General features: G+C 40.0%; 1 protein-coding gene across 1 annotated transcript in view; it reads right to left on the bottom strand.

The window, feature by feature from the left end:
- Positions 1 to 26,934, bottom strand: part of EFCAB6 (EF-hand calcium binding domain 6) — a 274,701-nt gene that overhangs the window by 166,191 nt on the left and 81,576 nt on the right. Inside the window, exons 7-10 of the mRNA XM_032261403.1 lie at positions 26,560 to 26,696; positions 22,423 to 22,535; positions 8,466 to 8,590; positions 3,519 to 3,667 (exon numbers count right to left, since the gene is read on the bottom strand). Of these exons, the coding sequence (XP_032117294.1) occupies positions 3,519 to 3,667; positions 8,466 to 8,590; positions 22,423 to 22,535; positions 26,560 to 26,696 (524 nt within the window). The remainder of the gene's footprint in view (positions 1 to 3,518; positions 3,668 to 8,465; positions 8,591 to 22,422; positions 22,536 to 26,559; positions 26,697 to 26,934) is intronic.

A 26,934-nucleotide genomic window follows, 5' to 3' on the forward strand; every position in this document is an offset into this window, starting at 1 on the left:
CAGCTACCTGGGAGGCTGAGGCAGGAGAAAACTGCTTGAACACAGGAGGCGGAGGCTGCGTTGAGCTGAGATCACACCACTCTACTCCAGCTGGGTGGCAGAGTGAAACCCCGTCTCTACTAAAAATACAAAACATTAGCTAGGTATGGTGGTGCGTGCCTGTAATCCCAGCTACTCAGGAGGCTGAGGCAGGAGAATTGCCTGAACCCAGGAGGCGGAGGTTGCAGTGAGCCAAGACAGCGCCATTGCACTCCAGCCTGGGTAACAAGAGTGAAATTCTGTCTCAAAAAAAAAAAAGCAAATATGTTAATTTTGGAATTTTAAGAAATATAGATACATGCTATTTAATAAGAAATACCTAAAATATCACAATAAGAGAGTATAAAATTGGAAAAAGATATACCTGAAAAATACTAATTAAAATAAAACTTATAATTCAATAGCAGATAAGGTAGACCACAAAAAGGCATTCATAGGGATGAAAGGGCTCTGATATAATAGTAAAGGGAATAGTTGACCAGGAAGATATGACAAATCTGTGCTTCCAGATATGTATATCAGGAGAATTGTATATAATACAGAATTCATGATATCAGCACTTGAGTGTTCACTCTGCTATGGTTTCCTGTAACCCATCTCACTGGGAATTTTGGGTGAATGCCAAAAAGACTCAGATATCCCTATATCCCTGGCTAGAACAAGCTATGAGAACACCCTAGCTCTGGTCACCCTCAGCCCCCAAAACACACATTCTATGCACCCATCATATTCTTCAGAGATGTCATCACTCTGGCAAGCCCCTCTGGCTTGGGATGATTTGTTATTATTTCTTCTTTTTATGAGACAGATTCTCACTCTGTTGCCCAGGCTAGACGGTAGTGGTGCAATCTCAGCTCACCGCAACCTCCACCTCCTGGGTTCAAGCAATTCTCCTGCCTCAGCCTACTGAGCAGCTGGGATCATAGGCGCTCACCACCATGCCCGGCTAATTTTTGTATTTTTAGTAGAGATGCGGTTTCACCATATTGGCCAGACTGATCTCAAACTCCTGACCTCAGGTGATCCACCCACCTTGGCCTCCCAAAATACTGGGATTACAAGCATGAGCCACTGTGCCCGGCCGTATTTCTTCATTTTTAGCACCTACCACCATGTCTGACAGAGAAAGGCACTCAACAAATGTTAGCTGAATGACACTGTAAGCATCTATTACAATTATAATTCAGAGGACTATGAAACCAATATGAAAAAATGTCTATAATATGCATTTCTATTTTTAAAAACACAATATAAAACTGTAATGCACTGCGATTACAAATATGCAGATTATATATGTATGTGAATACAAAAATGGAAGAGAATGTGGAACAATGGAAACAGTAAATTTGTTAGGTAAGGTGGATGGTGACTATCTGCTTTTAATTTTTATTATTGCTATTATTATTTGCATAATTTTGAAAATGAGATAAGAAGAAACAGCTGCATACATTTTAGCAATCCAAGAAAGTGATTCCTGAAAAATGTCACCATGTATAGACTGAACAAAGGAGCTGTTTTCTGAGCCACAGAAATACTGGCTCCTAAGGCCAGTCTTTTAGAGGGAAAACTGCTTTCCCTCTAAAACCACAGTATTAGTATACGGTGATTCTCTCTGGATATATAGGGAGCTGGCAAGGAAAGTAGGGTGCTGCAGGGAATGGATCCAGCTGCTGTAGCTTCATGCTGCATTTTCCATCCCCTTCTCTCATGCCTCCTTTCTAGGGAACCCCCCACAGCACCCATCAATTACCCAGAGTGTGATAGGACAATCTTTCCATTAGCTTCTACTCTATTTCCCCCAAGAAAGGTTCTCTGTCTTATCTGAACAGAAGACGAGGTAAAGAGAATATTCCTAACCCAGACTGAGGTATACATATACCATTTTAAATGGAAAAGAACAGGGATCCTTGGAGAAATGGCTCACACCAGGTCCCAGGCAAGGGACATACAAGATGAGCCTGGAACGTTTGTCGTACCAGAAAGCAAGAAAGCTGTCAAAGACTATCAGATCACATCAACAGGATGTCAGAGCTGATGCGAAAATGCTCCCCACTGGCCAAGATGGAACAAACGCGATATCAATATAATAGCTATCATGAATTGAGACATAAATATGTTTAAAGTCATGGGTTCATAATAATTATTAAGAAAAAAATAATTAAGAAAAAAACCCACTCATTGCTTACTTATGGAGGATGCTAGGGAACCAGTTCATTATTCTGGAAAGTAGGAAATGCAGAGAAAGAATCAAGGATGTCCTGCCTTTTTTTTTTTTTTTTTCCTTTGAGACAGTCTCACTGTCGCCTAGGCTGGAGTGCAGTGGCACAATCTTGGCTCACTGCAACCTCCACCTCCTGGGTTCAGGCAATTCTCTGCCTCAGCCTCCCGAGTAGCTGGGATTACAGGCACCCACCACCCCGCCAGACTAATTTTTGTATTTTTAGTAGAGCCAGGGTTTCACCATCTTGGCCAGGCTGGTCGTGAATTCCTGACCTCATGATCCACCTGCCTCAGCCACCCAAAGTGCTAGGATTACAGGCATGAGCCACCACACCCGGTCACCTGTCCTGCCTTTCTTATACTAACTGTGTCTTGTTACCACATAGTTGGAGAGGGGAAGTCATTACTATAGAAGTCCTTTAACTAATAAGAGAAGAAGAAATGATAGGCATAGAATATCAACATTTTATAATCTCTAGTGAATTAATGGATCTAGGTATGATCAACAATTTTTGATAAGATCATGAAAAGAGAGACAGTCAATATATATTTGCCACCACCTATGAAGTATTTTGCCCCCCCCCAAAAAAAGGAACATGGGTCTGTACATCTATATCTAACCATCAATTTAGGGTTGGAAGTTAGGGGTGGGAGACAGGGAAACAGGTTAAATGTCACTGCAGGTTACAAGCAGTCAAATTCAGATTGTAAGAAAGCCCCCGTAACAATCCAAATTACTTCTAAAATTAAGACATGGGGAGAGGGCTAGAGTTCAAAAGAGAATCGTGATAAATCAATTGTAGCTGCAGACTTCATTTGGATCCTGATTTAAATACATTTAAATTACAAAATAAAACATGGGGTAAGCCGTTAGATTTGAACCTTGACTGGATATTTATTAATATGATTGATATCTCTGTTAGAGGTGAAAACTGTATTTTCACCTTGTTTCTAAAAAGAGTTCTTATCTTTTAGAGAGAGAGGGAAATATGGTGTCTGGTATTTGTTTCAGAAATATCTGGGGTTGAAGAAAATGAGCAGGAATACAAATGAAATGATTGGCCAAGATTTGACCCTTGTTGAAGCTGGGTAGTGGGTACATTTGTGGATACACAATATTATTCTTTTTACCTCTGTATATGTTTTAAATTTTCAATAATAAAAAGTCTAAAACATTAATAAAAAATAAACAAAGCTGTTCCTTATTCTCACAGTTGATGTTTGGGTAAAAAATGTCAAGGAAACAATGAGACTCTTACCTTTTCATTAACTGGATAAAAATTCTTCTTGGTAACTGGTATACAAAGGTGTCGAGGACAATCTTTAGGTAATTAAAAGACACATAGCCACTTTTACAGGGGTCCCCTGCACTGAGGGCCTTTTCAATCTTTTCATAGGACTTCGAAAGCTGCAATAAATTAAAATTAGAGCGTGGCATTCGTAAAAATCAACTTCATGGAGCTATTCAACCATTTTATTTTTACCAAAAATCTCTTCACATTTTTCTCTCCAAAAACTGATCAAAAAGGTTACTATGGCATGTACTGAACTTCAAATGTTTAATTGATGAGCTCACTACAAAACAGTATTCACAGTCATAGCTACTCAAGTGACAAGGCAGACAAATTTCCCAGGGAAAAACAGCACATAGAATAGCTCCACCTCACATTTCAGAGCTAAAAATACTTGGTGGATCTGCCAGTTTGATGCATCTTCCTTAATATACTTGCAAGCCTTTCCCTACTGTGAGCCCACGCTATGCTTCTCCTGATTAAGACAGGCAAATCAAACAAAAAAGCTGGTAATATTTTATTAAAAATAGAAGTAGCTTTTTTCCTTTTTATAGTAAGGAAAATTATTAATGTAAGGACTGCATAAACAGAATATACATTGGACATTCCTTTCATCATTCTTTTCTTTTTTTAATGAGGAATTACAAAGGAGCTCGGTAAATGAGCTTTGCTTATGGGACTCCTAAAATGCAGTAACGTAGGTTAACCACCGATTTTTACAAGACTCGTAAAAATACTGTGAAGATGGGTTTTACTTCCAAAGGTTTTCCTACTGTTTATTATTGAGTAATAACAATATCCTCCAATATTTTCAATTATCCCACTTTGTCTGAGTTTAATTTTTTCCTGCTAACTGGGATAAGAAGATAAACAAAATTACCACCAACTTGGTGTAAAACATCACTTTCTAAAAAAATCTGCTGGAGCATGGAAATATATGTACAAGAATCTTGATCCACTAAAGGAATAAGAAGCAGAATCACTAGATTTCCCTTTGTTTTCATTGTTACTGTTTATATATAAAGTAGAAGCCTTTTTTTTTAATGCAAGCAATTCAGCAAAGTATAAAAAAGGAAATAAAAACACGTGGTAGTCTCCCCTTCATATACCAGCGCTCTTGATGGAAAAGCCAAAGGTACATCCATTTTCTACCTTCATATGTTTAATTTTTATAAATGTTTTCCTTGATCTTCAATCCAAATGAGATCCCTGTTGTTATTCTCTCTCATAACAGCCTAGTCTTTCTCATCATACCACTAAAAAAAAAAACTGTCTTCATGACTTTTTACTTGTTTAATAACTCTCTCCCTGATATAAGGTACGTAATGTGATCTCTATACAAGCAGAGATTGTATTCGTTTTCTTCACAAATAATTACCTAGGATGAAGCACAACGTTGGCATGCGGTAGGCACTCGATAAATATTTATTAAAAGTGGATATATTTTTATTAAAAATGTTCTAAACAAAAGTTATAAAATACAAAAATCTGTTCAACACATTAGTAACAAATGAAATAAACAGAAGTTATAGCTGAGATAGCATTTCATCTGCATCAAACTGGCAGAAATGTAAAAGCTTCACAGTATCAAGTGCCGGGGGCACGTTGAATGGCAGGAGTGCCCACGTGCTTCTAGTGGGAGTGTAAATCGATATGGTGGTAAGCAATAGGGTACCACCCATTGAGCCTGAAGGGCATGTCTACAACCCAGCTTACAACTCCACTCCTAGGTGTAATTCCCAGAGAAGCCTTGGCACCTGTGGACCAGAAGCTAAGTTTACAACCACTTATGGTGGCATTGTTTGGATTGGCATAAAACAGGAAGCAATCCAAATGTCCATCCATAGAAGAATGTATAACTTGTGAAATATTTAGACAATTGAAACTGTACAGCAGTGAAAATGATAATACAACAGTACTCATAAGATGAGTGAATCTCATCCTGAGCATAAACAGAATGAAAATAAATGGTTCTGCAACTATGCAAACATATGATGGGAAAAAAGAGAAAGAAGGATCAGGCAACGACAAAGAACTCAGCAAAGAGGAAGACAGAATATAAAAAAGTATGGACACACGCTCTGGAAAAATTTCACGTCACAAAAAGGAACTAAATTAAAAAATCAATTAAGTAAAAGAAAATCTTGAAAATGATTAGCAATTTTCATTGAGAAGGGATATTTCAAAGTTAAGAAAATAGAAAACAAAAATAGCATAATTACAGAAACCAATAAATTAGAAACAGCAAGAATAAGAGGCAAGGATGATGAGATGCAAATTAGTATTAAAGGAGTGGTGTCGAAGAACCTCAGCGAAGGCAGAAGAAAGGGACAACAGAATTAAATCAACTTGAGAGAAGATGACACCTCTCAAGGAGCGGCAAAGATGATCCAATATATGGATAACAGGGGCTACTGTAGAAGGAAGGAAGGACAGAAGGAGGAAGGGAGAGAGAGGAGATGACTTTAGTACTGCGACACAGGACGTTTTCCTAAAATAAAGGAAGAACCGAATCTGTACATCACACTGTGTTTCAGGAAAGTTTGTCAAAATGCTCCATGCTGAGATATAGCTTGGTTTCGCTTTGTTGATTTCAAGGATAAAAAAAAAATAATTCAGGAATCCAGGTGAAAAAAGAAATCACCTACAAGGGGTAAAGAAATCCAGTTGACCCCAGGTTATTTTCACAGCAACATCCAATGCTGGAAGACAATGGAAAAAATATTTACAACATTACAAGGAAAAGAAAGCATGATGGAAGGATTATAGCCGGCCAAGTTGCTGTTCAAATATAAAAGCAAAAGGCACATAGTTTCAAATATGAAAAAAAAAAAAAAGAAAACAAAGGGAATAAAGCACCCGGGAGCCTTTCTTAAGGAAATTACTTGACAATGAAATCCAGCCAACCAAAAAATACATCAAAATAAAGAACTCTGAGAGGGATAAACTGTGATCAGCGCTGCACTATCGTGATGCACATTAAATTCATGCAAATATAAAACAAAGTCAAAACAACAGGAGGAATTATGGCAACTGAACAGAATATAAATATTATAAACTCAGCTAAGGACAAACTATAAACAGCAAAAATGGTGAGGTGGGAGGGAGGCGTAGGAAGAAACAAGTGCCCATCACTTCGAGTCTCACAGCAGAAAGCCAGCCCAAACTGTCTGAAATGGAAACATCCTTCAAAAACATAGTTTCTCTAGCTCTTAATAGCTTTTTAAATCTCTTTTCTCGTCTTAAAGTCCCTTTAGGGACCTAACATGTCTTGCGGGAAAGAAATGTTCCTCCAGGGTTCAGAAGAGTCTCCGGTTTCCCTCGAGGACACTGCTGCAGGGTTAAGGGCAGGGACTGTGTACCCTGCACTGTGTGGGCTGTTTACACTCGGCCCCAGGACTTAGCTGGACTCATTTAACCTATTCATGCCTCAGTGTCCTCAGCTGGGATGATCACAGTGCCCCGCCCATGGGGTTGCTGTGAAGGCTGAACAGACCAGCAAGAAAGCACTGCCTGGCACAGGGAAAGCCTCATAAAAGGGTTAATTATGATGATGATGGTGACATTTCCTTTGCTTCTGGTAAATCCAAGGAAATTTAAATGAAATATGTTTTATTTTTAAAAAGGAGTATGATCTTCTTCTTATAAAATTATTTCTATCTATGTCTCCACCTACCCACTGATACAGCCATCCTTCCATATACGAATAAAGAGAGGCCTAGAATTATGTTCACCAAATGTTGCCTTTGATTCTTTCTGGGTGGTGGATTGTAAAGAGTTTATTACTTTCTTCTCTGTACTTTTTAGAATTGCTTACATTTTTGGTAATGGTCATGTTTTTATGAAAACAAGTCATTAGCAACAACTATAGAAAACAAAGTTAACCAAATTACCCACAAATATGACAGTGCTCACTTCTCTAATGCCCTTATCGACACTGGCTTTGTTAGTTTTTCTACATCCTTCTATTGAACATTTTATATTAATAACATGTAAAAGTCTGATGAATGTTAAGAGTTATTCATCTTTCATTTATGTTGCACATATTTTGCCAAGTTTATCATATATTTATACAAAGTTTTGCTGTATAAAGGATTTTTCATTTTTCTGAAGTTAAATTTTATCAGTCTTTTTATTTAAGGTTTTTGGGCTTTACTTCATGCTTACAAGAGATTCTAAATTTCAAGATTAGCAAATGTTTACCCCCATTGCTTAAATTTAAATCGTTGATGCAGACAGAATTAATTTTTGGTGAAGAGTGGAAGGTTATAAACTTCATTCCCCAAAATGGCTGGATAGCAAATTACCTCAGTAATAATTACCAAATAAGCCTCTCTCACTACACTTTATTGAAACGCTTCACAACACAGGCTAAGTTCACATATAAAGAGTGGTTGATTAGCCAACTATCCTTTCCAATCAATTTGAATGTCCACTGCAACACCAATGCCATATTGTGTTAATTATTATGCCTTTATAAAATATTTTATATGTGTAGAATAAGTCATCTATTTTAATTTTGCAAAAGAAAAAATATATATGCTGATATAGGGAGAACAGGTATTAAGACCAAATCTTCCAATCCAAGAATCAGAAAAGACTCTTTACTTATTAATTTTTTCCTTTATGTTACTCAATAAAGTTGCTTTATTTCTTTATATGTCTTATTAGGGTTAGCATGTGAGTGAGTAGCATAAAAGATGCACTTAAAAATTAATTTCACATCACTATCACTATTATCAATGATCATGTATTGCTGTTATTAGGAGGTGCAGGGGGTCTCAGCATTGGAGGAGACATAGGTAGGATCCAAACAAATTTTAGAAATAATGCCTAAATCTAACGCTTTTCCATAGTTATCCATGTTGCTGTGTTTAGCCTGTAGATAACTGTGGCTTAGGAAAAACATCTTACTTCTAGACAAAAGTTCCTCTCAATTTCATCCAAGGAGTAGTTTCTCCAGATATCTTCAGATGATGCAGAACTGAGCAAACACTCCTTTTTGGAATTTTTGGCTTGTTGATCCTCCAATGAGACCTCTATTAAAACAAAATAGCTTCAGCTTATCAACATTGTCAACGGTTAAACATTTAAATATTGTTCCCTTTTGATCATCACCTGTTTGGTAAAAAATTAACCAAGAAAATGATGAACCATCTGATTTATGGTACTGAAATAACTGGCTAAACATTTTGGAAAAAATTAAAGTAATCATCTACTTACTATCTTACTCTAGGATAAACACTATAGAGAGTGAAATGTATACTAAATAGAATAATACAATCAGAAAAATAGAAGAAAATTAAGATGACTATTACATACTACGTAATATTTATGTGAGAAAGCCTTGCCAAGGAAAACACTAAAGCCAGAATTTATTTAAATGAAGGATAAGTCTGACAACATAAATACTTGATTTCTGTTTGGTTAAAAAAAAAAAAAAGCCACAAGTAACAGTGAAAAAATAATGAGTGGAGAAGAATTATTTTTAATACAAATGAGAAATACAGGTTAATTTTAATAATATATGAGTGGCTCTTACGAATCAATAAAATAAACATCCAACAGAACAGCAGACTAAGGTTATAGACAGGTAATTCACATGAAAAGAATTATAAAACATCCAATAAATGAATGTACTATTCAGGCTCATTGATACTTTTTAAAGTCTAATTAAAACAAGTTAACATTTTTTTTCTACTTGTCAAATAGGCAAGGAGTAAAGAGAATAATAAGAAGTTGTTCTGGCTTATGTATAAAAAATAGTACTTGAATATGCTTAAATCCCTTTCTAGAGCTTTGTACGCGCAGAATAATAGGGCCACTCATCAAATTCACATGGATAAGGATATTTTCTGTACTTTTCTTTATAAGAGAAAAAAAACTGAAACACTGTAAATGCCCATTCATAGAAGATGAATTTTGTAAATTAATGATTCATCAAGCCTATAAAATACTACAAAGGCTTTCAAAACAAAGATACATGTTTAAACTAACGGATGGTGGAAAATGTTCCTTGCTATATATTGTTTCATTATTTTAAAGGGATAATTAGCATAATTTCATTTTAACACCTATTTTGTATATCTTTCCATCCATCCATCCACATAAGCATCAGAAACAAAATCCGAGAGGATACTACACGAAAAAGAATACAGTGGTAGGATTCAGGTCGTAGAATTATATGGAATCGTTATTTAGTGTTTTTGTGTTTTCTGGCTTTTTTGGAACAAGCATTTATTATTTTTATAATAAAAGAGAATGAAATAAAACTAAAATATAGCCATTTTCTTTCTCAAAGTCGACTGCAAAGAATCACAAATGGTTTCCCAGATTTATTTCCTAAAATGTCTGCAAATACGCTTCAGCCAAATTAAGCACACTTAATTCAGCTGCAGTTAACAAACTGCCAGTCATCTGGAATTCCATTTCCTAGCTCCAAAAAAGAGAAAGGAGGGGGGGAAAAAGATACCTCTGGGCTATACAATAAAAGACAAAACTGGTCTTTAGAACTTGGTCATGGCCAGGCACAGTGGCTCATGCTTATAATCCCAGCACTTTGGGAGGCCAAGACAGGTAGATCACATGAGGTCAGGAGTTTGAGATCAACTTGGCCAACATGGTGAAACCCTGTCTGTACTGAAAATACAAAAATTAGCAGGGCATGGTGGCCCACGCCTGTAGTCCCAGCTACTCAGGAGGCTACATCAGGAGGACTGCTTGAAGCTGATCGGCAGCGGTTGCAGTGAGCTGAGATCGTGCCACTGCACTCCAGCCTGGTGACAGAGACAAGCTCCCTCTCAAAAAAAAAAAAAAAGAATTTGGTCTTGGCTTGGAATTCTGTAGCCACAGTGGGCTGAGCATTTGAAACCTGGGATCTCAGGACATTTGAGTTGTGAGAGACCTCGCTGAAAGATGAGGAAGCTGTGTCACAGAAATGGAACCTGAAGTGGTCCAGCACACAGAGGCCTCCACCCCTCTTGGACACCTCATCCTGTTCTCATGCCACCTTTGACACTGGTACTCTGAGGGCACATCTCAGAAAGCCCACTGGGGCTCTGTTTAACCAACATGCCTGGCTCAGAAGGGTGGAGAAGGGGTTAGGGTGTGAGGCCTGCTCTGGGGAGCTCATGGCCCACAGGTCTGTGCATGCATCCTGTGGATGCTCTCACAAGCCAGCTGACACCATGCGGCATGGTGTATTCAGTGACTCCTCTGTCGCCAGAATTCTACCAGATTTCATTCTCCAGGGCGGCTTGATCATGTCTGCCACCTTCTGATTTTCTCAAAATTTCCTCTGAAGGATGCTCCCTGATGTGAAATTGGGTAGAGAAGCAATCCAAAGCTTACTGTGGTTTACATTCACTGTGAGCCAAAGGAAATCTGCTCCCCAGCATCTTTCTTCAAGTGCCCAAATAGATGGTACTTTTCATGAGCAAGATGGTGGTAGCTTATTAAGAACACAAATAGAGGCCGGGCGCAGTGGCTCATGCCTGTAATCCCAGCACTTTGGGAGGCTGAGGCAGGCGGATCACCTGAAGTCAGGAATTTGAGACCAGCCTGACCAACATAGAGAAACTCCATCTCTACTAAAAATACAAAATTAGCCAGGGGTGGTGGTGCATGCCTGTAATCCCAACTACTCAGGAGGCTGAGGCAGGAGAACTGCTTGATCCTGAGAGGCAGAGGTTGCGGTAAGCTGAGACTGTGCCATTGCACTCCAGCCTGGGCAACAAGAGTGAAACTTCATCTCAAAAAAAAGAAAAGAACACAAATGGAGCCAAAACAAAAGTTCACAAAATTGATAGAATCATTGTTCCATATTTAGAAAAGTCAGAGATAAAAGGTTGCTGCAAATATACGAACTAGTGACTCTCCTATATAGGTGATAACAGCATCAAACCTCTAACCAGGTCTTGTTCTTTTATGACATATTTTCCCTCCAAAAATTTGCTGACTGACTCTGCCACTTACTAGCTATGCAACTGTGTGCTTTTGTTTCCTTATTTGCAAGAAGAGATAGAAAACAGTATCTTTGTCGTGGAATTGCTACGTGGATTAGGTGAGCTGATAGAGGTACATGCCTGGCACTTGGCAGACACTCATTATGTATTAGCTACATGTTGATTTGTAAGATTGTTTCAATGATAGGAGTCATGGAAGAACAGTGTGAGAGTCAGGGTATTGCTCTGTCACCCAGGCTGGAGTGCAGTGGTGCCATCATTGCTCACTGTGGCCTTGAACTCCTGGGCTCAGGCAATCCTCCTGCCTCCGCCTCCTGAGTAGCTGGGACTGCAGGCATGAACCACCATGCCCAACTAATATTTTTCTTATTTTTTGTGGATACAGGGTCTTGCTGTGTTTCCTGGGCTCATCTCAAACTCCTGACCTCAAGCAATCCTCCTATCTCACCCTCCCAAAGTGCTGTGATTATAGGCATGAGCCACTGGACATTTTAAAAAGTAAGAGAACAATAAAGTTTGCTGCATCAATTGACTCTTCCTTTCATGAACGGTTTCTCTGTAGCAAGCAGTGCTGTTTGATAGCATTTTAGTCACAATAGAATTTCTTTCAATATTGGAGTCAATCCTCTCAAACTCTGCTGCTGCTTTATCAACTAAGATCATGTAATATTCTAAACCTTTTGTTGTCATTTTAACAATGTTCACAGCATCTTTACCAGGAGTAGATTTCGTCCCAAGAAACCACTTATTCTGTTCATCCATAAAAAACAACTCCTCGTCCCTTAAAGTTTGATCAAAAGATTACTGCAATACAGTCACATCTTCAGGCTCCACTTTTAATTCTCATTCTCTTGCTATTTCTACCACATATGCATTTACTTCCTCCACTGAAGTCTTGAACCCCTTAAAGTCATCCATTAGGGTTGGAATAAACTTCTTCCAAATTCCTATTCATGTTGATATTTTGACCTCCTCCTATGAATCAGAAATGTTCTAATGGCATCTAAAATGGTGAACCCTTTCCAAAAGGTTTTCTCAGATTCATCAGAGGAACCACTATTTGTAGCAGCTGTAGACTTACAAAATGTATTTCTTAAATAATAGGACTTGAAAATTGAAACTGCTCCTTGATCCATGGGCTGCAGAATGGACGTTGTGTTAGCAGGCATGAAAACAACATTAATCTCCTTGTACATCTCCATCAGATCACTTGGGTGACCAGGTGCATTATTAATGAGCAGTATTATTCTGAAAGAAATCTTTTCTGAGCAGTAGGTCTCAATAGTGAGCCTAAAACATTCAGTAAATCATGCAGTAAACAGACATGCTGCCATCTAGGCTTTGTTGTTCCATTTATAGAGCACAGCAGAGTAAAATTAGCATCATTCTTAACAGCCCCAGAATTTTCAGAATGGCAAATGAGCACTGGCTTCAGCCTAAAGTCATTAGCTGTATTAGCCTCTCCCAGGAGGGTCAAACTGTTCTTTGAGGCTTTGAAGCCAGCTATTGACTACTGTCTAGCTTAAGGAAGTTCTAAATGGCATCTTCTTCCAATATAAGGCTATTCTGTTTAAAATCTGCTGTTCAGCACAGCCACCTTCATCAATGATCTCAACTGAGTCTCCTGGGTAACTCGCTCCAGCTTCTCCATCAGCACTTGCTACTTCATCTTGCACTTTTATGTTCTGGAGATGGCTTCTTTCCTTAAACCTCATGAACCAACCTCTGCTAGCTTACATCTTTTCTTCTACAGCTTCCTCCCATCTCTCAGCCTTCACAGAATTAAAGAGAGCCACGATCTTGCTCTGGATTAGGCGCTGGTGTAAGGAAATGTTGTGGCTGCTCTGGTCTTCAATACAGACCACTCGAACTTTCTCCATATCAGCAATATGGTTGTTTCACTTTCTCAATATTCATGTGTTCACTGAAGTAGCACTTTACATTTCCTTCGAGAACTTTTTGTTTGCATTTACAACTTGGCTAACTGTTTGGCACAAGAAGCCTAGCTTTCAAACTATCATGGCTTTTGATATTCCTTCCTTACCAAGCTTAGTCATTTCTAGCTCTTGACTTACGCTGAGTTCCTTTCACTTGAACACTTCGAGGCAATTGTAGGGTTGTTAACTGGCATGATTATAATATTGTTGAGTCTCAGGGAATAGGGAGACCTGAGGGGAATGACAGAGACGGGGAAATGGCCAGTTGGTGGAGCAGGCAGAACACACATAGATATGCCTGTATTTTCTTCTTTGTTTGGTTGATACCCTGGGACCTGTCTGGATTCACTGGCTTTTTGGCTTTTTTAAAACAAGTTAGTAAGAGGGGAATTCAAAGTAGTCAGTCCCTGGCTCAAATAAAACCATTTCCATCACAATCCAACTGTCTTAGCCCATTTTGTGTTGCTGTAACAGAGTATCTGAGACTGGGTAATTTATAAGGAAAGAGGTTTATTTAGCTCATGGTTCACAGGCTGGGAAGTTCAAGATTGGGCAGACACCTCTGGTGACTTCTAATGAGGGCCTTTGCTGTGTCAAAACATGGTGGAGAAAAAGAACAGGAACAGTCCCCAAAGACAATGGGCAACCCTGCCCTGTGGCTTTGCTAAGCTTAGCGTATGGGTCTGCTCTGATGGTTTGGAGCTACACACTGTTGTCTACAGCTTTTCCACGTGGACATTGCATGCTGCAGGTGGCTACAGAGTTCTGGAATCTTGAGGCTTGCACTAGCTCTGACCAGCCCATCACCACTCAGCATTGCCCTAGAAGGGGCTTTCAACAGTGACTCCACTCCTGCAACAAATCTCTGCCTGTGTCCTCGGCCTTTCTGATACATCCTCTGAGATGCCTCTACAGCTCTTACGTTCTACACACCTGCAGAATTAGCACCTCATAGATAGTGTCAAGGCTTACTGCTTGCACCTTCCAGAGCTGTGGCGTAAGCCATATTTGAGTCCACTTGAGCCACAGTGTGCTGCCATCAAGCTTTACAGCTTGTACTTTTCAGAGAGGCATCTAAGCCACAGCTGGGGCCAAGGAGCCCTGCACCAGAATGTGGGGGACAGAGTCCAGAGGTGGGCCTGGGCAGCAAGCCAATGGAGGGAGCCCCAGGGTAATTGTCAAAAACGGTTATGCCCTCCTATGGCTTTGGGTCTGTGATAAGAGGGTCCTTTCTATTTATGCGAATCTCTTTAACAATGAGTCATTCAGCCACATCCTTATTTTGTTCTTGTGAACATGCTTTTTCATCCTGCCTGTGGCCAGGCTGCACTTCCTTCATGATTATCAGTTTTATCTTTGTCATCCCTTTGCTTCCAAATCTCACTGTAAGTGGCCAAAAGTAACCATGCAGCACCTTGAACACTTTGCTGCTTAGAAATGTCTTTCACCAGATATCCCAGTTCAGCACTCTCAAGCTCAGCCAGTCACACAACTCTATGGCATGGATACAATGCACCCAAGTTTGCAACTATATAACAAGGATGGCCTTTACTTTAGTTTCCAATACTTTGTCCCTCATTTCTATCTCAGACCTTGTCAGAATGGTCTTTATTATCCATACTTTTTTTTTTTTTTTTTTTTTTGAGATGGAGTCTTGCTCTCCCAGGCTGGAGTGCAGTGACAGGATCTCTGCTCACTGCAACCTCTGCCTCACAGGTTTCAGTGATTATCCTGCCTCAGTCTCCCAAGTAGCTGGGATTACAGGCACACACCACCATGCCTGGCTAATTTTTTTGTACTTTTAGTAGAGAGGGGGTTTCACCATGTAGGCCAGGCTGGTCTCAAACTTCTGACCTCAAATGATCCACCTGCCTTGGCCTTCCAAAGTGCTAGGATTACAGGCATGAGCCACTGCACCCAGCCTACTGTCCATATTTCTATCAACATTCTGGTCACAACCGCTTAAGTAATCTCTAAAAAGCTTGAGACTTTCTCTTGTCGTCACTTCTTCCAAGCCCTCACCAGAATCACCCATAATGCTTTGCTCATGACAATACAGGCTTTTTCTAGCCGGCTTCTTCAAATACTTCCAGTCTTTGCCAATTACCCAGTTCCAAAGTTGCTTCCATATTTGCAGTTATCTGTACAGCAACAACCCCTCTTCTCTATATCAATTTTCTATCTTAGTCCTTTTTTATGTTGTTATAACTACATCCTTGAAACTAAGTAATTTACAAAGAAAAGAAATGTATTTCTTACAGTTCTGGAAGCTACACAGTCCAAGGTCAAAGGACAGCACCTGGTTGGCTTCTGGTAAGGTCCTCATGCTGTGTTGTAACATGGCAGAAAGCATCACAGGGCAAGAGGGAGGCACGCTGAGAGCCAAACTGGCTTTTATAAAAGACTCACTTTTATGATAACCCATGAATCCATTAACCCATGAATGGATTAATCCAGACCTCTCATGACTCAATCACCTCTTAAACGCTGTACCTCTTAATACTGCTACATTGGGGATTAATTTTCAACATGAGATTTGGAGGGGACAAACATTCAAACCATAACACCAACCCAGAAAGAATATGCTGATACCATGAGATTTACACTTTGGGGCTAAAGATTTTGAACTGGTAAGATGGCAGTGGAGAAGATGAGCAGCTGGTATCAGCAATTCATCTTTTCCTTCTATATACCAAGAAACAGGCCTCTCTGTCTTGAGAGCCTTAGTGTAGAGATTTAATATTATATGCCCCATAACCCCAAACCACCACATCTTTAATTTAGAATATCCACAAAATGGTTTTGCCTCCTAACTGGAGGATTTGAATTTCAATGATAAAATTTATAGGATAAGTATTCAATGGGAAAAACAGTATGAAAATAAGATTTTATTTTACGATTAATAAACGATAGAAGACAGATTGGGATAGGCCAACAGGCTTTAGACTGTGATGCCAGTTAGGAAGCAGCAATGAGAATGTAAGCTAATGCTGTAGAGTAGGAATATACACAGTGACTGGATATGTAGCTTACAACTGGATCAAATCAAACATGCCTTTCATTTACGTATCAGTGATACATAAAATAATGCATTATTAAAAATCTGCTGCCAATTATTGATAAAATGCAAAAACAAACAAAAAGATGTCCATAGCAAAACTGAAACTGTATTCTAGAACTTACCTTCTTACAATACCTAAAGAAATCAGCAAAAGAAAAAATGTAAAAATTCACAAAAAAAAAAAAGCCAGCCGCCAGCCTAAATTGAAGCAAAAAGAAACTGAGTATGGGTAGACAGAAAGTTTTGCTTCCAATTTTGGTGGATTAGCTCATACACCCTTCTAGCAGCTAACATTTACAGCTCTGGGCAAAATAGGAACAGAAAACTATCTGAAGGCCCTGGGAGCAACTGAATGCAGATACAACTGAAGCTGGCGCTTGGAAAAATGCAATCTTACTCGGTGAGTTTCTTGTGATTTGGCTTTTTGCCTGAGGGCAGGCCCCAGCTGGAATCCTGCTAAGTGGCTAGAATTTGGAGATAAATTCAGGGTCTTACCAGCTTTAGGAATTGGAAGGCAGAGTTTGGGCCTTCCACAGAGGCCAGAAAGCAAGGAGGGAAAGCCCAAGAAGAAGAGAGGCCATAAAGGGGGATCTCCAATATCTGTGAATAAACTTTGTCCAAATCTCTGGCTAACTCCTGAACTACAGATGTGCAGAGAAGACACCAAGCTGCCCATCTAAGGCTAAAAGAACAAAACGAAGATTTCCCACCTCCAGGAGAGAATTTGAATGCAGCCAAGTAAACAGGCTGCTAAAACAAACAAACAGTTCTTCAGAACATAACAGAATTCACAGTTTCTATAATGTAAGGTTATAGAAATTTACTATATCCAGAATAAATTTCAAAATTATGAGAGAAAAAAAACCTCAGGAAACTGTGATTCACATTCAAGAAAAAAGATAATCAATAAAGACCCTTACTTCTTATGGTACAATGTAGAAAACAATTTAGAAAACCCAAACCCCGAGATGACCTAGATGTTGGAATTAGCAGATAAAAAGTTTAAAGCAGCCAAGTGCAGGGGCTCACGCCTGTAATCCCAGCATGTTGGGAGGCTGAGTGAGGCAGGGAGATCACTTGATGTTAGGAGTTTGAGACTAGCCTGGGCATGACAGTGAGATGCCATCTCTACAAAAAATAATTTTAAAAGTTAGCCAAGCATAGTGGCGTGCCTGTAGTCCTAGCTACTCCTGAGGCTGAGGTGGGAGGATTGCTTGAGGCCAGGAGTTTGAGGTTGCAGTAAGCTATAATTGCACCACTGCACTCCAGCCTGGGCAACAGAGAAAGACCCTATCTCAAAAAGAAAAAAAAATAAATAAGCATTTAAAAAAATTTAAAGTTTTAAAATAACAGTGAGAATGTAAAAGAAAGTATATTTCTACTGAATGCACAGATAGGAAATCTCAGTGGAACAATAGGAGCTGTAGCAATATATTATATGTTTATGGTATATGTAAAAGTACAATGTAGGGCAGCAACATAACAAAGCTTGGGGAGAGAAGAATTAGGAAAACACTGTTGAAAGGTCCACACACTGCATACAAATCACTATATTACTTAGAGGTAGGTTCTCATTAATCAAAGATGCATATTATAAACTTTAGTTATTAGTCTGCTTTGCATTGCTATCAAGGAATACCTGAGACTAGATAATTTATAAAAAGGGGCTCATTTGGCTTATGGTTCTGCAGGCTGTACAAGTATGGCACCAGCATCTGCTCTGCTTCAAGGAGCTTTTTTTTCTTTTTAAATTATAGTTTAAGTTCTGGGATACATGTACAGAATGTGCAGGTTTGTTACATGTGCCATGGTAGTTTGCTGTACCCATCAACCCATCATTAGGTTTTAAGCCCCGCATGCATCAGATATTTCTCCTAATGCTATCCCTCCTCTTTTACCCCCAGCCCACGGCAGGTCCCAGTGTGTGATGTTCCCCTCCCTGTGTCCATGTGTTCTTATTGTTCAACTCTCACTTATGAGTGAGAATATGTGGTGTTTGGTTTGCTGAGAATGATGTGTTAGTTTGCAGAGAATAATGGTTTCCAGCTTCATCCATGTCCCTGCAAAGGACATGAACTCATTCTTTTTTATGGCTGCACAGTGCTCCATGGCATATATGTGCCAGTCTATCATTGATGGGCATTTAGGTTGTTTCCAAGTCTTTGCTACTGTAAATAGTGCTGTAATAAACATATGTGTGCATATGTCTTTATAGTAGAATGATTTCTAATCCTTTGGGTATATACCCAGTAATGAGACTGCTGAGTCAAATGGTATTTCTGGTTCTACATCCTTAAGGAATTCCCACACTGTCTTCCACAATGTTGAACTAATTTACACTCCCACCAACAGTATAAAAGTGTTCCTATTTCTCCACATCCTCTCCAGCATCTGTTGTCTCCCTATTTTTTAATGATCACCATTCTAACTGGCATGAGATAGTATCTCAATGTGCTTTTGATTTGCATTTCTCTAATGACCACTGATGATGAGGTTTTTTCCATGTTTGTTGGTAGAATAAATGTCTTCTTTTGAGAAGTGCCTGTGCACATCCTTTGACTACTTTTTGTTGGGGTTGTTTTTTTCTTGTAAGTTTGTTTAAGTTCCTTGTAGATTCTGGATATTAGACCTTTCTTAGATGGATAGATTGCAAAAATTTTCTCCCATTCTGTAGGGTGCTTGTTCACTCTGATGATAGTTTCTTTTGCTGTGCAGAAGCTCTTTAGTTTAATTAGATCCCATTTGTCAATTTTGGCTTCTGTTGCCATTGCTTTTGGTGTTTTAGTTATGAAGTCTTTGCCCATGCCTATGGCCTGAATGGTATTGCCTAGGTTTTCTTTCAAGAAGCTTTTTACTGGTGGTGGAAGGTGAACAGGGAGCAAGTGCATCATGTGGTGAGAGAGGGACAAGGCAGAGAGGGGGAGGTGTCTGTGACCTGTAAACAACCAGCTCTTGTGTGAACTAACAGAGCAGGAACTCACTCATTACCATGGCAAGGGCACCAAGCTATTCATGAGGAATCTACCCCAATGAGACACATACCTCCCACTAGGTCCAACCTCCAACACTGGGGATCACATTTCTTTTTTTTTTAAATAGAGACAGGCTCTCACTCATGTTGCTTAGGCTGGTCCTTGGACTCCTGGCCTCAAGTGATCGTCCTGCCTCAGCCTCCCAAAGTGCTGGGATTACAGACCTAAGTCACTATGCCTGGCCTGGGGATCATATTTCAACATGAGATTTGGAAGAGACAAATATCCAAACCGTATCACCATAGAACAAGCACCAAAAAAATTAATAATAATAAAAAGTCAATAGAAGTAGTAATGTGAAATAGAAAATACTCAGTTTACCCAAATTTCGTGAAAGTATGCAAACTCTCCAGAAGTAGATAGTGAAGGAAGGAGAGGAACATAATGTACACAAGGCAGAGATCCCACCTTGGAAGAAAACATAACTCCAGGTACAAAATTACTCTACAGATTCTCTCTGTAAGAACGTAAACTCAGTCAAATGAGAGTCTAATGACAAGATGATAAACCAACAAAATAAGATGGAAAATAATATTATAGACCTAAAGAAACAACATTATAGATCTGGTAAGTAAATTAGAAACAGTACAGAACAGACCAGACCTTGGTGAAAATCAAATTACAGGTATAGATAAAAGATCTAAAACAATCACCATGAATACAGAGGAAAAAGACAAAGAGAATGAAACACACAGAGAGAAAATTTCATAGACAGGAAAAACAATGACCATCCAGCATAAGGACAATCTGCTTCCCTGAAGTTAACAATCTGGAAAATGAAAGATGTGTTCAAAGATCTATGTCACTAAACATTCTTGAAATAAAGAGAGAACTGAGTTTGCAGATTGAAAATATACTGTGATCTGAAAAACAGATGCAGAAGGCACAACACTAAGACATATACTAGTTATGCCACCAAAATTCAGGGACAGGCTGGGCATGGTGGCATACGCCTGTAATCCCAGCTCTTTGGGACTGTGTAGCGGCAGGAGGATCACTTGAGCTCAGGAGTTTGAGATCAGCCTGGCAACATAGTGAGACCCTGTCTGTACAATTTTTTTTTTTTAATTAGCCAGGTGTGGTGGTTCGTGTCTGTGGTCCCAGTTATTTGGGAGGCTGAAGTGGGAGGAATGCTTGAGTCCAAAGTGCTGGAATTGCTCAGGAGGTCGAGGCTGCAATGAGCTATGATCATACCATTGCACTCAAGCCTGGGCAACAGAGCAAGCAAGACCTTGTCAGAAAGGAAGAAGGAAGGGAAGAAGGAAAGAAAGGAAGGGGCAGGGGAGGGAAGGGAAGGGAGGAAGAGGTGGAGAGGGGAGGGAAGGGAAGGAAGAGGGAGGGAAGGAAGGCAGGAAGGAAGGAAGCAAGAGAGGGAGGGAGGGAGAGAAGGATGGAGGGAAGGAGAGGGAGAGAGGGAGGGAGAGAGAGAGAGGGAGGGAGGGAGGGAGGGAGGGAAAGAGAGAGAGGGAGGGAGGGAGGGAGTTCCAGTATAAATGACTCAGGCAATCAGCTAGAGAAAACAAATCACCAATAAGAAAGAAAATGAAGCAGGCCTCAGACTTTTCCACAGCCATACTCAGTACCAGAGGACAACAGACCAAAGTCTACAACATATTGAAGGGGGAAAATGTGACCTGTAGATATTATATTCAAGATAAATAGCCAGGATGTAGTCATCATTTTCTTGAGTTTCATTTAAATTTCTGTTTTTCTGATACACTCAAGTACAAGTAAATTCTTACAGAGAACAGCATCTACACAAACCCATTTTTCCAAATGCATTTCTTTCTGCCTAGCTCTTCTTTCCATATATGTGCCATGGACAGATGCCAGGAATCCTGTGGACAGTGGTTATTTCTGGGTAGTGGGCTTGGTTCGATTGTTTACTTCAGTCTCTTCCTGGTGGCATTGGCACCTGCCTCACGCAGCCGTGGGGAATATAAAGAGACGACACAGGAACATGCTTTGCATGGCACTTGGCACAGGAGGCCTCAGAAACTAGAACACTGGAGTCTGCCATAAGCAAGCTTGGTTAGTGGAACCAGGCTGAAACCTGAGAATCTGTCATTTTTCAGCTTGCTACTGAGACGGATCTGAGAATCATAGAAGGTGCTCCAGGAATATTTGCTGCTCTGAATTAAGTTGAAACCAGACAGTGACAACCCATTTTCTGCAAGCCATACACAGGCAGTAACTCCTGAAGCACCAAACCCATGGACGGGAAATCTCATTTAAGGCCAGGAAAATGACCCAAGGCTGGGAAGGGAGAGGATCCGATTGCATTAGCCATACATTCAAGAACTGGACCCTGACTCTCTCCAAAGCCACCCAACAGGCCAACAACCCTGGGCATTGTATCAAGGGAGCCGGGGTAAAGGCTGTTAGAATGAGGAGACTTACTCTGCCTCAAGGTTCTATCTAATGACTTGGCTTTGCATGTCTAATATAACTGTAAATTACCCAGCTATCTGCCCTTTTCTATTAAGATTTTTCCCATCATTCAAGAAAAAATTTTGAAAACACAGAAGCAGCAGAAAGAAGAAAATCACACCCAGGGGTGTCTCCCTTAAGGACAAGCTGAGTATTTTGGAATGTTTTCCAGTCCGCTGCAGATATTCCATACACATCCCCTGCGTTATCATTAGCTCTTCGTGGAGGTCACTGTTCCTGGCTGCTGATGTCCCCGCGTGGCTGTGCTGTGACTCACTTAGGCTTTTCCCATTGTTAGGCATTCACGTTATTCTTATACCATGGCTAGCTTTGTAGATAATGTATTTTCTATATTTGAAAGTATTTCCTCAGTAAGGATTCAAAGAAAAGGAATTACCATGCCAAAAGATATTGAAATCTTTAGCTATATACTTTAAAAATACTTACCTTGATTTCCCACAAAATATCTAAGGTTCAAGTCATTATTTATGCTGAGATTCTTCAAAAACACATTGTAATCTACTGCAGTATCTTTGTGGACGTTGTAGTGTTTCGAAAACCTAAAACACAAATGCTCTTTAGAAATAAAGAACTGTGAATCTAAAATGAGGTAAGTTTGCTACTAAGGTATCCTTTACACTCAGGCTGGCATTAATTTTAATGTCTGTTTCGAGCTACAGAGGGAATTAAAAAGTAAACCCCAGAAAATTTTACTGTCAGACTCTTTTTTTAAAATGCACCTACTTCGAGATCACTTCTTCAGCCTACAGATGGATGCATAGAGATTAGAGTGAGACAGAAATGTTGCTGGATCTGTTGAGGAATGTCCCAACCTAGGCAGCATCTAAGGAGTTTCTCCCTCCTCTGGCGAGAGGGGACCTGGGGCTTTGTCTGCATGGCAGCCGCCTCTCCACTCCGACAGCAGAAGCAGGTCCCACTTGCCTTTAATAATTGGAGGGAAAGGAGTCAGCCAGCACAACATTTCCATAAGCCGGGAAATGGAGAGCTGCGTGAAGGAGCCAGCAGAGATGATCTTGACTGAGCGTGTCCTTTGTCCAGAGAGAAACTGAGGCTCACAGATGGCATATGGCTTCACAACAGGGGATGGTGGAGGGGGCAAGGCTTCTCTTGAAGCATTCTGTGATTTTTATATGTAACATATAAAATAAGACATTTTTAAAACAGTGAACCACTGTCTATCCCTAAAATATACTGAGATACTTTTTTTTTTTTTGAGACAGAATCTTGCTCTGTTGCCCAGGCTGGAGTGCGGTGCTGTGATCTCAGCTCACTGCAACCTCCACCTCCCAGTTCAAGTGATGCTCGCACCTCAGCCTGCCGAGTAGCTGGCATTGCAGGCATGCACCAGCACGCCTGGCTAATTTTTGTATTTTTAGTAGAGACAGGGTTTCGCCATGTTGGCCAGGCTGGTCTCAAACTCCTGGCCTCAAGTGATCTGCTCACCTCAGCCTCCTAAAGCGTTGGAATTATAGGCCTTAACCACTGTGCCTGGCCAAAATAACCTTCTTTAGAGTTAAGATAAATAGGATGTTTGCATTTTTAAAATAAATGTTCCATTTTATTCAAGTCTTCTACTTGATAAATGGTTTTCTAGATCATTTCTGTGTTATTACATTTCTAAAAATTGACAGTTTTTAAATGTTTGGTTATATTATCTCCATATGTGTTGATTTCTATAATTATCTAATCTCATACTGCTTTCTAAAAATTTAGTAATTATCACTTAAAGTATTTATTTTTCTGTTTTCCAAATTTAACAAAGAGTAATGTCATGTAGTTATTTCAATGCATACCTTTTTTTTTTCCACTTTGATGAATCATGCCTATTGTTTCAATAAGATAAATGATCTCTAGGTGTGATAGCTGCCAGATGTTAACACTGAAACTCCCTAAACAGCTTCATCTTTCATCCACGGTCTCTGTCTTGTGAAAATGAGGTGGTAGGCTTGAGAAACCAGAAGGCCTAATTGAGGGGAGAAGGGTATGACTCCACTCAGCTCATAAACCTCTCCATCGTCACCACCTGGAACTGGGCTTCAGTCATCTGCTCAGGCAACAGGCTGCACTGCAGTGATTTGTTTGCTGGTTTTACAAAGCTGCTCATAAATTATTTCACCTATGTCAAACATGCTGGCCTCCAGGGCAGTGGAGCGTAGACTGGAGGGAGATGGGAAAGGAAATAGAAAACTCGATGGGTTTTGGGATATTCTGATTAAGTAGAAGGCTTGGTGGTGATTTTCTCTCTGGCCTCTTATGTAGTTTGGACAGTATTCTGTGGCCTAAATGAAGCAGGGCATCACAGGGTAAAGGGCATTCATGGATTCTTTATGATAATGATATGGTTACCATGAAATTAGCCCTACTATGTGCAAGTGCATCACAGGCATGTTATGTACATTACGTTGAGTCTTCATCCCAGCCCTAAGAGGTGGGCTGCTCAGTCCCCATTTCTTTTTTTTTTTTTTTGAGACGGAGTCTTGCACTGTCACCAGGCTAGTGTGCAGTGGCGAGATCTCAGCTCACTGCAACCTCTGCCTCCCAGGTTCAAGCTATTCTCCTGCCTCAGCCTCCCGAGTAGCTGGGACTACAGGCGTGTGCCACCATGCCCAGCTAATTTTTGTATTTTTAGTAGAGACAGGATTTCACCATGTTGACCAGGATGGCCTCGATCTCTTGACCTCGTGATCTGCCCTCCTCGGCCTCCCAAAGTGCTGGGATTACAGGCGTGAGCCACCGCGCCCAGCCACCAGTCCCCATTTCTTTAAGAGAAAACTGAGTCTTGACAAGGCCCAGGAGCTATCCTGAAGCCCCAGAACCAGGGACGAGAGAGCACGCCTTCACCTCCAGCAGCCTGACTTCAAAGCCTGGGCCATTTCTACCACACCAAGAGCCGAATGTTGATATGAAATAGAAAGCTGTTAGATAAAAGAAAGGATTCAAAAATGTATTGTGTTTCCTGCACAAAAATAAAAAAAGACAAAGTTAATACTGAAGCAGCTTCTCCAGGAAAGAGTGTATTCTTGAGCTTCAATAAGAAAAGCATTAAAGCAATTGAAGAAATGGTCTACTTTTGATCTTCTGTGTTTCTTAGTCTAAAGCAAAGCAATTCTATTATGTTTAGTTTCTCAAGCCTTATCATGAAAATAGCATTGTTTTTGAGGCTTAAAAAAATCTCAAATAAAAACTTGTGGAGTTCTTTATTATTCAATACTTATGAGATGGGGAAACAGACAGTAACAATTTTTATAGATTTACTAGGTTGGAGACTGCAGTGCCAAACACAAGGTTTATTGTCAAATAAAACACTGTTTTGTTTTTTGATTGCCTGTTTTAGAAGAGTGCTGCCTCTGTTCTATAATTGCGTGCACAAAATTATTTAATTTGTTTTGTTTGGATCTTATTCTGGACACTTTCCCAGCCGGAAAAGATGTAAAAATTAAAACATCTATTATGTCTTTTATATTCTGAGGTGGGTTATAAAGAGGAAAAGAAAAGAAAAAGATATTCAAAAGAGTAGGAGACGTCATTTTTTAAAAGTCTGCCTGCTGATTTTCAGACCCTGCAGCTTCAGTGACATGTCACATGCCCTCTAGACTTCCTTGCCTCTGCGGCAAATTCTTCTACTCTGCAGCAACATCGCCTTCATGAGCTGCAAGGAGCCACAGGGACCCATTTTCATAGCAACTTAGAACGCCAATGCCGTGCGAGAAGCTTGGGCTCCTGGTGAAAGGAGGCTTGGTGCTTTTGTTAACGGTCTGGAGGGTAATGAGAAAAGTGTTTAGGAAAAGGCACGAAGAGAGAACGGACCTCCTGGTGGAGTACTGTCAAAATGAAGCTAGACGTGGGCCCTCCTTCCAGTGGCTTTCACTCAAAACTCAGGTAGCCACAGAAGCCGAACATTTGGCTTCTTCTAAATAATCTGGAGTTTACAGAAGGCTCAAAAAAAAAAAAAAAATGCCCGCAGGCTTCTGTGTGCTGCCCTTGGACCAGGAGCAGGTGGTGGTGGTGTTCAAATGCCATGAGGCAGCTAAATATTCTGTTGTTCATCATCCTCCTGCTGCATCCCGCCCCCCACCTCAGCAACAGTAGTCCTCAAAGGGAAATTAAGTCTCCGTTATTGTATCAGGATGCAGAGCCAACGGGGAGCACAGCGACAAACACATGAATACTGAAATTTGTCATTCTTCTCCTAACCCCAGGCTTTCTGTAAACATCAAGAGTGAACTAGAAATATGTGGGATGGGGGGGCACGGTGCCAAGTGGGGAAAGAAACAACTGGTGATGGATCACTCCAATAACCTGGATGTGTTCAAAGCCGCAGGCCAGAGGATGTACCCCAAGGGTGCTTAAGGAATCGGAACCATTAGCTCTCATTTTTGAGAATTCATGGGGAGCTTTAGGAACATGAGAGAATGTCCATTGAGCGCTTCTTTGAGAAAAGAAGGTTGGTGGGGTGGGGCAGAGGATGAGAGATGGAAGAAGCCAATGAACCCAAGAGGTCACATTTTGAAATTGGTTAAAAGTTCTGCTGAGCAATCTCTCACCGTGCCTTCATTTGCTTACTTTTCGTATTCCTCGTCTCTTAACTTCAAACAGAAGGTCTCCAGAACCCTTCTTAGCTCCTGCGGTTGAACCAGTCCAGTCCTGTTAACATCAATGAGCTTAAAGGCTTTCATAACAGTCTTAATGTTTTTGAAAACCTATGTATAAAAAGTGATTTAGGAAAAGTCAAAAGATCTAGTGTTAGAAACCAAATGGTAATAAAAATGTGAAAGTTTTTTTTAATACTTCTTATAAAATAAAATGTTTTCAAAGACTCACAGTGGTAGGCATTGCAAAAATGACATGTGTATGGAAAAAAGAACACTTTGCATTTATTGAATGTTTTCAAGGCAATTTTCTCTGTAAATGGTCTTAGTAATTTTTAAAAAATCTCTT

This window comes from Sapajus apella, unplaced genomic scaffold (genome assembly GCF_009761245.1).
Source record: "Sapajus apella isolate SASKATOON/1434 unplaced genomic scaffold, GSC_monkey_1.0 scaffold123, whole genome shotgun sequence".
Lineage (NCBI taxonomy): Eukaryota > Metazoa > Chordata > Mammalia > Primates > Cebidae > Sapajus > Sapajus apella.